General features: G+C 37.8%; 1 protein-coding gene across 5 annotated transcripts in view; it reads right to left on the reverse strand.

Annotated features, from left to right (window-relative positions):
• The window catches only part of PPP1R9A (protein phosphatase 1 regulatory subunit 9A), a 150,357-nt gene that overhangs the window by 54,307 nt on the left and 83,120 nt on the right, over window positions 1-12,930 (reverse strand). For all 5 annotated transcript variants that reach the window (XM_042801701.1, XM_042801704.1, XM_042801703.1 and 2 more), the window contains exons 4-5: window positions 12,444-12,564; window positions 7,754-7,858 (exon numbers count right to left, since the gene is read on the reverse strand). In XM_042801701.1, coding sequence (XP_042657635.1) covers window positions 7,754-7,858; window positions 12,444-12,564 — 226 coding nt within the window. The remainder of the gene's footprint in view (window positions 1-7,753; window positions 7,859-12,443; window positions 12,565-12,930) is intronic.

The raw sequence follows: 12,930 nt of genomic DNA on the forward strand, positions 1-12,930 counted from the left end.
TCATTTAATCAGCATTTCTTATAGCACCACACAATTCTTACGGGAATGGCCAGCTCAAAGAAACACATTTGTAAATCTATGCTTTAACATACCTGAACGCAGCTCTGTTCAAAAGGTACAAGTGCTACCTGGGAATATTTCTAAAACCTGGCGACATTTTGAGGTGAAATCTGCCCTCCCTCACCCTCACCCTTACTGGCATCCATGGGAAGGAAATCCAGGAAGAAAATACAGATGGGTCGCAAGCAAGATGCTGAATTCAGACCATGTCCTTAATCTGGATGATTAGGTGATCCAGATTCTAGGCAAGTTGGGCCACCCTCATAGCACAGTCCAGGGATAGCTAAACACTCCTACAGCACCAACCCTGTGGCTCAGCGAGTTATCCTGCAAGGAGGAATGGTGGGTATTTCTGCCCAGCAGTCACAATGATGTACCACATTAATCAAGGCGCAGCAAAACTGGGTGGGAACCTCCACAGCATAGTATCTTGGACTTTGAAAGAGTAAAAAAAAAAAAAGCTAAATAAACATGTATTATGATCTAACAGTTACAGGGGTATGAGTTTATGTTTAGATCCAACAAACTTGAGCATGAAATGATTCAAAACATGTCAAGTTGTTCCTTCTTCCAGGAAAGGAAAAGAAAAGCCACTTCTAATGAAATCCAGCCTCGCTGAATTGTATTAATTCATGTTACACTTAATTGTAAAAACAATGTTCTAGATACCTAGTAAAATGGTTTATAATTCAGCCAAAATCTTTTAAATGAAGATTTCTCTATGTATTTCACAATCAAACATATAATCTCCTGTCCAAATGTGCAAATATTTCAAGAAATAGATTGCCATAAAATTCAAATTAGCAAGATCTCAGGACACAGGAGCTATGTTTATGCCAGTAAATTAAACAATGCCAGGGAATGCTCCCAAGCACTAGTAATTGATCATCTACACTATTAAATCATTGAAACAGTCTCTGGAATGGTTAGGTCCAAGTTAACTAATATTGTATCAAATAACACTCAGACACAGTCCAGGAGTTAGCAAAGACTAGGAGTTAGCTTGAATGTTTCCAACAGACAGTTTGGATCTGGCCACCCTGCTCTGAAAGGTAGGAAAGTTTAATGATATGCACACTGACCACTCTGGTGCCAGCTGGCCTCAGTGCTGAAGAACAGTCCGAGGCACAGTTCATCTGCTACAACAGGCACAGCCAAGGAACATAAACCAGCAAAGCGTTGATAAATGCAGTCTTACCTCACCAGTGCTAAGGGGTCACAGTACTCATGAGTAATTTTTCACATTGTCCAGCACACTACTGGTAGCCATAAAGAATAATTACCAGTGCTTGTAGGAGTTCTTTGCAGAGATGAGAAGGAAAACAGCTCATATTATGGACTCTTTAGTATAACCACAGTGGAATAAACAGGAGAAATTTACACTATTTTGGTGCAAGGCACCATGAATTTAGTTTCTGCCAGGTCCGTGATTCAGGTTTATCAAAGAAGCAGAAAGTGCACGACGCACACATGGCTTCTTTAGCAGCCCCTCATGAAGTCCCAGCTCAGCAATCAGCATCTCAGAGCAAAGGGCTTTTCTTTGTCTCCTCTCCTCAGCTCCAGCACATGGATTCAAGGAAAAAGAAACAGACAAGGAAAGGAAGAACAAAAACACCACCACCAGCCAGAAAAAAAGACAACATAATCCAGCTCTCTGAATCAGACACTGAGTGTGGTACCTTTTGCTTTTGGGTCCTGTTTCATGACACAGGACTGTGAAGCAGTACAAATATCTCCTGCCTCTTCCACAACATGGATCTGCAGTGTGAAGAATGCCTGCAAATGTTTAAAGGACACAACTGTTTCATAGGATAAGAGCACAGGAAGGGGAGGTAAGAAGGAGCAGAAGAAAATCTGCACAGACATGTGCACTGGAAGAAGAAAAGACGATTATCTAGGGGAAGGAGTCACAAAAATAAAGTGATGCTGTTCACTGTTATTGTGAGCAAACAGCATTCCCACCAGAGTATGCTTCTGCTGGCTAGATCCTGCGGTTGACTTCATCTGTCCTCTATACTATCTTAGCACTTGCAAAGACATGACTGCATAAATTACCTTTCCAGATGTTGTGATGTTAAACAAAACTTACAGCAGTCATGCAAATACTATTTTCTGAGACAGTATATTTTTCAGAAAAAGATCAGTTCAAGATGGGGTGAGGAATTAGCTGAAGAAGGAATAAATGACATATCAAGTTGGTGTTAATTAAGAAGTGAATATTTTCACTCTTCACCCTTTGACTGCTGCTTGTATAAGAGCCATCTAAAAGAAAAGTAAAATAATTTTTGTCTGAAAGATTGCATTTGCAGTACAGTAAGGGAGAAAGAAATTAGGCTATGAACTGGCAGTGGGAATTTTGGCAAAACTTTGCTTGTAATTAAAACAATACAGATAAGAAAAAACAAAAAATAGTAATAAATGACTCTTTGTTAGAACAGAGAACAGTTAATAATGGAAAGCCCCAGGGTTTGATAGTAGTTACACTGCTATTGTTAGAACCTACTCTTCAATGATCAAGAAGATTAATTAAACACGGCAAAATTTTCTAACTAGTTATTTAGATTCTTTATTAAGATGGGAAGACTTTGATGCATTTCAGCAGAATTTAATTAAACAAAAACTGGTAAACTCATTGGTAGGTTACAATTAACACAATTAATTACTTTCAAGGTGGTGTAGATCATGAGAAACCAAACAGGTTTTGCACAGGTTCTGTGCAGTTCCCTGAAAACTCAAGAACTGACTCAGAAAGCACCATGAGAGCATCTGCTCAGTGCCTAGCAACAGTGTGGAAAGCTGAGAAAATGCTTAGTCACATTCATACAACAGGATATGGAAGGAGGACACGGAATTTAAAATTCGCTTCTCCCCTGAAACACTGAATTTGGTTAACTTTCTTAAAAGAAACCTTTCAGAGGAAAGCAATAATGATAAAAGCACACAAATAGCATACGAAGGACTGGGATTTTCTGATGACTCTCTCTCATGCAAGACCGTTTCTACTTATCAATGCGGTACGTCTTCCCAGGGCCATGTCCTTCTTTCCTGGGACCCTGCCTTTCCCAGAGCTGCATGGGCACACATCTTTGCATCCAGTGAAGAGAAGCACATTCCCCACTGAAAGCTCCCATATTTGTCCTAGCAAGGACAAAGACTAGCCAAGTATGGTAAAAGGACAACGTTTTCTGTGTAAAATAACTAGATTTTCTCTCTCATGAGTGTGTTCAAGAGAAAAACAGAATTCCCTGGCAGCATACAACTCTGCCAGTGAGTTTTTGTTGGTGAAGAAATTAGGGTCCTCTAGCATCTTTTCATTATGATGAACAGGGGCAAAGGGTGGGGTCACAGAGGCTCAACATCACCCAAGCAACTTTAAAGAACGTCAGGTCTGCTACTCAGCACCATAGTCCATGAGGAGACTGCAAGCAGAATATCACAGGAGAAGCTCCATGACAGGGTAAGATTCCCACTGTCAAGTTGCCTCCTTATCCTATCTTTTATGAATGTAGGCACCACTAGCAAGCTTTCAAATTGATGGATTCCATCCTAAATGGAGTCAGAAGAAGCACAAAACAATTAGTGATATTAGTCTGGCACTGTCTTCTGATCCATTAATCTTAGAGCAGGGGCAACACTCAACAATATTGAAAAACAACAAACATTTCAAAAGAAAATTTCTCCTGTATATAATCAAATTCTGAAATCCCCTAATATGAGATAGTGGTAAACTAAATAAAAAAATTATAAAGATGACTTAATATTTATATCAATTGAAAAAGTATTCATAGTGGTATTTGCCAGATTAGGGTCATAAGGACACTAATTTTCACCCCTAAAAACAGAAGCAGATTGCCAGCTGGGATTATGCAAGAATTCCCTCTTTCCTTTGTCTCATAGGCTACCAGAGTACATCTGGTGGGTGCTGATTATCTTCCTATAAAACACTGTAAGAAAGAATAATTGAATTTACTATCACTGTAGAAGCCAAATTGTTTGGGTCAGTAATCCTCCATAATGATATGACAACTCTTCTCCGTAGTCCAATACTTCAAACAATGGATAAAATAATCATAGATGCTTGTATCTGCTCTTCTTTCCCCACCTCTCGCCCTCACCCAGAACAGTTCAAAAGGTAAAACCATGTCTTCATTTTCACACATTCTTTACTGTGTCAGCCACAGACAGTCTGGATACATTTTTCTGGCAGAAACATTGCAAAAATCTATTCTAGGTCAATGGCTTCCACTGTCAGGATCATTCAAAGTGTTCAGAAGGCTCAAAGGAGAAAAATAAATCACTAAGTACTGGTATTATGCAAGCTCCCTGAAGAGGTATTGACTGCATTTATTGCAAAGAATTAAGCAGTAGCTTTAATGTCATTCTGTTCATCAATGTCCTTTCTATGCAACTGATCTCACATAGTAAACCCTGCTACAAAAACTAGCATGCACTTGAACCAGATTAAGGACAAAATGAGCGTGTATGCAATGCTGTGGGTTATACATGTGAATTAACGCCAGTGAATCGCACACAAATCTCTGTGTTGTACAGGACATGGGGCAGAAGAAAGGTACACACAGTTTATTCTACGATCACAAAGATAACTATGCTTATTAAACCAGTTCTCTAAAATCCATTAAAATGACACTATTAAATAGCAGACATGCAAGTAAGTGTGTATGTGGTTTCTCCTGTGAAAGAAGGATTCATGAAGTTGCCTTGCCATGAATTAGGTGGGGTGCACGACCGCACACTGCCTATACGCTTATAGTTCAGCTGGGACACCCGCCGCAGGAACGGCAGAAGGTATTTATATAGCAACAACCTTTTCCAATGCTCCTGCCTCCCACAGCGATGCGGATCATTGATGGCAGCTGCCAGGGGACCCGTGCACGCAGGGGCCAGCAGTGCTGCTCCCCGCACTGCCAGCAGGCAGGAGCTGGCAGCTGCGGCCAAGCGAGGGATTTTCCCCCAGAAGATCCTCTTATCTTGTCCCCAGGGTTCTGGAGCAGTTCAGCTGCAGAGGTGAGCACTGTCTGCCAAAGAGGGTGGAGACGAGGGATTTCTCCATCCCAGCTCCAACACAGGTGTAGGAGGGAAAGAGGATCTGTCAGAAAACAATTGTTCCCTCCACAAAACAAGCAGCAGGCACAGCTCTTCTGTCATGAGGCAAAATAGCCAGCAAAATAAAAATACGCCATTTTATTTCATATCTAAATTAATCAATATTAGTTCTCACTTACTTTACAAGCAAATGTTTAAACCTCCAGTGAAGCCAAAACATCAAGCATCCTGAAATTTCTATCTCCAAAAAACAGCTTTCTGGAAGCATTTATGATTTTGGGTAGCTAAAAGCAATACAGTTCATCAGCACCAGCAGAGCACCAGACAACTCTACAGTCCAGGACCTGACGAGAAGCCAGGAAGGAGCCTGTGCCACACAATGCTGAGCCATCTCGTCAATTCTTGCGCCCAGTCTACCACAAACCAGGAAAAAAAAATCATGCAGTTCCCAGCTGGCCTGCATAAAGGAGAATAGTAGTCTTTCTGATTTTTTTCCCATGAAGTTTTAAATGAAACAAAAATAGGGATAGTTGCACCAAATTCTAGCCATTTGTTTCCTCTAGTTAGACATATACATTAGTAAGATGCTGCTAACCACACAGTATGCTAGTGTGCATAGATTCTTATATATCTATTTTAGTTATTAATATTTTAACATTATCTTAACAATTTAAACAATATTTTAACATTATTATTATTATTTAGTTATTAATATTTTAACATATTTTAACATTATATATTAACATACATCATATATAATATATTTTAAATTTTATTTTTTATTTAATATTATTTTATGAAGTCTTTTAATTCAGTTGTGACACTAATGCACTGGATCATTTTTCCTGTGAAAGGTCAATATCTTAAGGCTACTTACAAGTGAAAATGCAGAATCACACACATCTCCTTGATAATGAGTCCTGTCAAAATTCAGTGATCCCAGTGTACAGGATACACAGTACACTTGACAATGTGAGCTCAACAACAGTGAAAAAGTACTTTTTATAGTCTGCTATTTTGTGACAAAAGGGTCTAGATTGCAACCAGTTTGACTGTAACTTACTTCCCAAGAGAAGATTCTGGGAGCATTCTGTGTTAAAATCATTCTGTTTTCTCCTTCCTCCAAACCCATTATTTTTCCATGGAAGCAAGTATTCTATTCTTCAACTTATGCAATAATAATTACACAAACTAAGATGATTATATATGTATATAATACATATATTTTCTGTGAATGCCTTTTTTTGAGCTAAAACATCAAACACAAAATATGCATAGGATTTGCTTTGTGTGCCAAAACACAGGAAGGCATTATTCCCTGACATGAAGATTTTATGTTCGAAGGTCTCAACTCTGCAGAAAACCTAATAAAGTATATACTAATTTTTATAGTTAACTCAGTAGGAACACTCACAGCATGTGTGAGTCTTTGCAGTAATAGCACTGATATAACTAAAACTGTGAATGTTACACAAAAATATATTCACCTATAATTACACTACAGTTTCCAGTAACCTTTTTCTTAACCTCTTTCAGATAAAACCTTGATCAACCACCCCCAAAATTCTTTGCAGAATCCCCATCCCAACATTATTCCTTAATGTCGTGTGGGAACAGCTATGAAATCATAGTGGAAATGTGCATACCAGCATATAGCACCAGCATCGAGGGGGACTGCGTATGTAACCACCAGTAGTTTAGTCATGGTTCAAAAGAAGTCAGCCCTGAACTCATTTATTAAAGAATTCAGCTGTATTCCCTAGAGGATTTTGAGAGAGGACTGAAGGGTGACTACAGAATGGCTGTTGCTTTGCAATATGCCAAAGATATTTTTGGATTTGTTTTGTAGAGTTAAATCTTTACTGAAATTAATAAGCTATTAAACAGAAAAGCTATGTGACTGCATAGACTTTTAAATGGCAAAACAGTTCATTTCTAGGGATACACTGTTCTTATTAATTTACAAATGTTTTACAGCCTTGTATTTACATTATTTCAGAATTTTACTTGCAGTATATGTTACATTTTCTAGCCTATTCATTATTGTATGGATTTTTACAGGGATGCCTTTCAATGAACCACAGAGTAAGAACTGAGGGAAACTCGGAGATGGTGCAGGGACTCAGGTAGCTCAGTGAATTAATACTGGGATGTTACTGTCCTCAATTCATCCGCTGTTAACTCTGCTGCATCCAGTACTCTCTTCTCCTGTGCTGAGGTGGCATCTGCAAGCACCATAGTGCTCACCACCTTACTCCTCTCACCTTGGGGCAGTAACGTGGCCAGTCTCCCCAGTGGAAGAGCAGGGAGGAGACCAGTGGCCACGCAGTGACCAACACCCATGACCTTCATCATTCCAGATAATACAAACAATCTGAGGTCCATGGAGACCAGTGAAGAGTCATCTTCTATGTGCAATTTTGACTTGTTTCAGTGGTCATATTTTAGAAATCTTAGCCAGAACAAAAATCTGTAATACCATAGCTTGTCCCTGTCTTGAGATAAAAGCCGAGAAGACACAAAGAGGCCCAAAAACTCTGATTTCACCTGGGCATACTGACACTCCTGTGAAAGAAGACAGATAATCTTAAGTATTCAATCACATGGTTTTTTCTTCTAAAATACTCACCTGACTTTCCCTTTGGTGTTTCTAAGAACAGTTGCAGCAAAATTTTGCGTAACACCAACCAGACTGATGCCATCAACTTCCACAATTTGGTCATTCACTTGGATCCTTTCAGGGAGAAACACAAGTACATAAATAACTGTGTGAATTCTTGGTGAATTTTCAGCAAAACAGCACAGAGAAATCTTCTAAGTTTGATCTTAAACAAAGACTTAAAACAAAAACTCAGCCATAAAATAATTGAGGTAAATATGAAAAAAGCATCATTCTTTCATGCAGACATCTCATAAATCCAGCTTCAAAGTTACCATTACAATTAATAGCATCAATCATCCAGTCACTTTCCTTGTATATAAATACAGCAACACAAACTCTGGAATTTGTCATATGACTTAAATTAAACAAGACACTTGAACTGTGCTTATATCATTCTTTCCTAAACCAATCTTGAAAAACAGCATAAGACATAGCTCTGGTATTTCACACTAACGGAAAAAAAATGTGATATTTAACTGAAACAACCTGCTCATCTGTGGAGAAAAGAGCTTGTGCATCAGACTTAATTGTGACATACTGTCTTAAAATATTTCCTCTAACTTGCTCCAAAAAGATGAATTTCCAGTGTAAGTGTGATCTTGCTACACACAATAACAAGACCTTGTACTGCTCTAAAGAGGACTCTCTCTTTGAAACCAAACACCAATTTAAAATCGATGCACTGTTTGATGCAGGAAAAGCTAGGCAGAATAAAAAACATGCTGCTTTTATCTGAAACAAGCACTGCTACAAAATCCCTTGACAAGGCGTTGGACTCATCTGGATTACAAATGCTTGGAAGGAGGACTGCTATGCTAAAATGTCCTCCAGAAATGCATGAACTCTTATAGTTTCAAAAATTGAAAAACCAAAACTAAGCACATTCAGAACTAGTCAAAGGGAGCAATTTTCAAGTACTTACATGGATGCCACTGATCCAAATGAAACAGTTTAAAAAGGAACCAAGAAACTGCTATGAAAAAATCCAATTTAAATTACATAAAAATACCTAAATTATTTAATAACTTAGGATATCTTGGTGGTAAGACTTCTTTTCAAAGAACAAAGGAGGCTTCAAAAGAGGGCTGAAGCTTTCTGACTTGTAGCACTAATTTCGCTGTCAAGTCTGAGGCAATGCTTTGCAATTCTACATGTGTTCAAGTAGTATCTTCAGTTCTTTAGACTCCACTGATGAGTAAGGTTTATTCTTTAGCAGTCTCACACCACAGAATGTCACCGTGTCCTGGGCAGCATCTCCCTCCTGTATATAAGAAACCTTGAAAAAACTATCTTTGTGACAGCCTATAAACTCCTACCTTGAAAATCATATCAGGCATTTTAACCTCAGAATTTTATTTCAGTTTTCACTAAAGCATTTAATAAATACACCAATCACATGAATATTTTTTGTATTTTGATACTGTAAAAAATATTTTTTTTTTTGATTGGTTGTTTTTTTTTACTTTAGCAAACATGAGTTGCAGTCAGATGGCTGCAAAAATTCCCAGAAAAGTTTAAGAAGTTGGTGGCCACTGAGCGGGAAGCTGTTACTGTGCTGGCTGAAAAGTAAATGGTGGAAGAACAAATTACTTTTTGATGGCAGTTTAGCTACAACACTTTACATACTTCACTGTGCAGTGGACTAGCAGTGTTCAAACAGATACGTAGTTCCAGTATTTCAGGTGATGAAACGTCACGTTAGAGAACTGTTGTCTGCAACTTTGTAAGTGGCTCTATCTTGATCTACTGCAATTCAGTCTGATTCCATTTGTCCTTCAGGCATATTTCTTGTTTGTACAGCTCCTAAATTAATTTTCAACTCTTATTTTTATGGCCATTGTTTGCCAAACCTCCTTTCTATATACATATTTTAATTATCTATAAACATACATATGAAACAACACACAAGTAACATAATTGTTATTCAAATTATATAATTACATGTAATTTAAAAATTAGTTTCCTGTCTGTTCCCGTGTACATTTTATACCGCCCAGACTAAAATACCCTCACAGCCATATTCTCCTGGCTGCCTTCCTCTTCCTTGGGCATCCCCTCTCCAGCCCCACTCCCACCGCAGCTCCGTACCTGCAGCGTAGCCCTAAGCCCCCCGACAAGCCTCCCCAGGCACCAGAGACCAAAATATCCATGTTCTCTGGGCAGCCTTCCCTTCAGAGCCCCCTCCCTCAGGAGATCTAGACTTCCTCTGTCTACCAAGTCAAATTTCAAACATGAATGAAAAATTGGGCTCAGGCTGGAAAAGCCTGAATTATAGCTGCTTAAATGCTTTGATCATTAATGAAATTGGTAATTCTTCTGATAATTATTTCCTAATGCTCATGACTTAAATCTTTGCCTAGTGAAGCAGCACTTCAATGAAGTAGCAACTACAGAAGTGAACCAACATCACTTGCACAAATTGAACAAATTACTTGCACTATTACTGCTCTATATGATGAACTGAAAAATTTAATCTGTGCAGAGACGTTTAGAATATTTTTCAAGTTAAGACCCGTGTAATGTTTCAAAACTGTTGTTCTCAATGTTATCAAAATACTTTAATATATGAATGACCCATCATCACAATAAATTAAAAGAAGCAGCTATGAATTCATCCAGGAAAATATTTTATTTTTTATATGCAGTCTAATGATTAATTTCTTATTTTACGTAATTTAATAATCTCTCTTATTACTTATCAACATCCTTGCCTTTGGATTCATCTTGAAGCACCCTCCTTGGCTAAATACTTTTTGATATGATAACTAAACACTACCTGTTTGTTTGCATCAACATGAACCAAGCCAGCACTGCTCAATCACTGAGAAACCCGTTTGCACAGATTTTGGGTTTTGATGGGAGGCAAGTACTTTATATCACGATTCAATGGGTCTTTCAATAAAAGATGGGAATTACCTGATAGATATTGTAATGTTTTAAACTGCAGTTTTAGAAGTGCTTGCCTGAAGATTTCTAGGCACTTATTCAGAATGTCTTATGCAACTGCTGAAATATAGTTTTATTTTCTGTTAGGAAACTTTATTTTTCTATCAGTGTTAATGATTAACTAGGCTTTTCACAAAGATGAAGTTAACAGGACCCCTTACAGTTGATACACTTTATTACAAAACCAGCTGCTCCTGACAGAGGATTACATATACCTTTCCCAAGTGAATGATCAGTCAGGCTCTCAAAGAGAAAATCAGAAGGCTATTTCTCAGCTGACTGAACACTGAGTCAGTTGAAAACCAACACAAATATAAGAATGGTCAAAGAAAGATACTATTTTTTCTCAGCTGACAAGCTCCTTTCAGATGCCATCTAGGGAAATGAAAGAAGAGACTTGTAATTGAACATTAACTTCTGTAGCCCACTCAAACATGTGAATAACAAGAACAGAAAATACAGATCGTCATAGAGCAGTAGTGAGCGACTCTGATTCTCAACCAGAAAATTTAATACAGAATGTCAGCCGTGAGCTTCATGCCTTCTGGTTGAGCTCAAGCATACCTTTCAGTAAAAAGTTCACTTAAATTTCAAGTAATGGATGAAGTCATGACATCTTGAGGTGTCAGCTTCCTCACTTCCTTCCATAATTTTTAAGCCTATGATAAATCCCTACTTCACCCTTCAACCTGGTATCTTACTGCCAAGAGCTATAAAGATACCTGCAAGCCCAATCTGGAAGACCATATATTTCAGCAGTTTCAGAGCAACGTTATTAAACTCAGCAACTCTCTGCTATATAGAGCCCGTTGATTTAATTTGTTAATTTGATTAATTTACAAAGGGTATGTATTGGGAAAAACAACAAATTATATGGCTTGGAGGATGTTTAATACTTATTATTATTACATTATTACAAAGTAGAGTGTTTTTCTAACTTTTAATGAGAAACATTGGCCTGATTGTGGGAGGTATTGTGTAATACACAGGTAACTCTGTCCCATATAATAGGAAATATTGTATGTTCAAAAGGAATTCTGTGAACTGCACATACCAAGTAAGCAATTCTAGAAGCAACCGGGTTTTATGTGAGCATTGTGTAAGACTACAAACACCGTTTCTTTAGTGGGCAAGATTTATAGCATTGCTTCCTATTCCAATTGATTAATGTAGTTTCAGTGCTGTAGGGTGAAAACTGAACTTTGGAGCAGAGTAAGAAATACAAAGTAACAGCCTGTGTTAGTAAACTTGAAAAGAGATGTATTTAATGAGTTTAAGCAGTCATATACACTAATTATTTTCCTAATCCAATGTTGATCAGAACTCTTTTTCATAAGTACTGATTGTTTAAGGCTGGTTTGAAGCCAAAAGAACATGTGTGAGCTGAACACCTTTAAAAACTAAACTACCCTCAAAAGTGGTACACAGTTTGGAATCTCCAGCTTTACTCATGCTAAAGCATCTGGGTTTTCAGTAGTCACTAACACACATCTTTGGCAAATCTGTTCTCTTTAAACAGCTTAAACTCGGTGCACCAAACTGGTGTCTTATCATAACCATATCAAGGATTTTGAACCCTACCAGTGAAGTCTCTGAATTTTAAAACTTTGAGTTATCATAACACATATTAAGTGAACAACTCTTTCCTATGAAAACTGCAATTCATAATAACTATTGCTGGAAAAATGTCCAACTACTGAGTCTAGTTTACCTGCCATCTCTTTCTGCTGCCCCACCTTCTGTTACTGTTTTGACAAATATTCCCAGTTTTTCAAGGCCTGCATCTGCTCCGACTCCCATTCCAATAATGCTTATGCCAAGTCCATCTTCATCTGTGAAAAAGGCAAGCAAAAGCAGAAACTTCTTATATTTTCTTTGTATAGTTATTTGGTAGATAAAACATTTATGATTTGGTTCCTCCTGTTTTTCCATGTCAGTAACATTAATATCCATTTGCTTCCTTTTAAAAACTTTTATTAGTCTACCATTTTAATTATAGACAAAAAATACCACCTTCATTGTTGTATCACCTTCACCCTTATGAGGAGCTCAGAACGACAATCAGGATTTTGCTCTTCTAATGGTGAATGAAAACATTGCATCAAACACTGTAAAATCATGTGTTAATGGAGTGACACAAACCAATTCCCTTAGAGAAATAAAGAATGGCGTATCTCTGAACTGAACAGTTCTTGAAA

This window comes from Tyto alba, unplaced genomic scaffold (genome assembly GCF_018691265.1).
Source record: "Tyto alba isolate M040663 unplaced genomic scaffold, T.alba_DEE_v4.0 Super-Scaffold_38, whole genome shotgun sequence".
Lineage (NCBI taxonomy): Eukaryota > Metazoa > Chordata > Aves > Strigiformes > Tytonidae > Tyto > Tyto alba.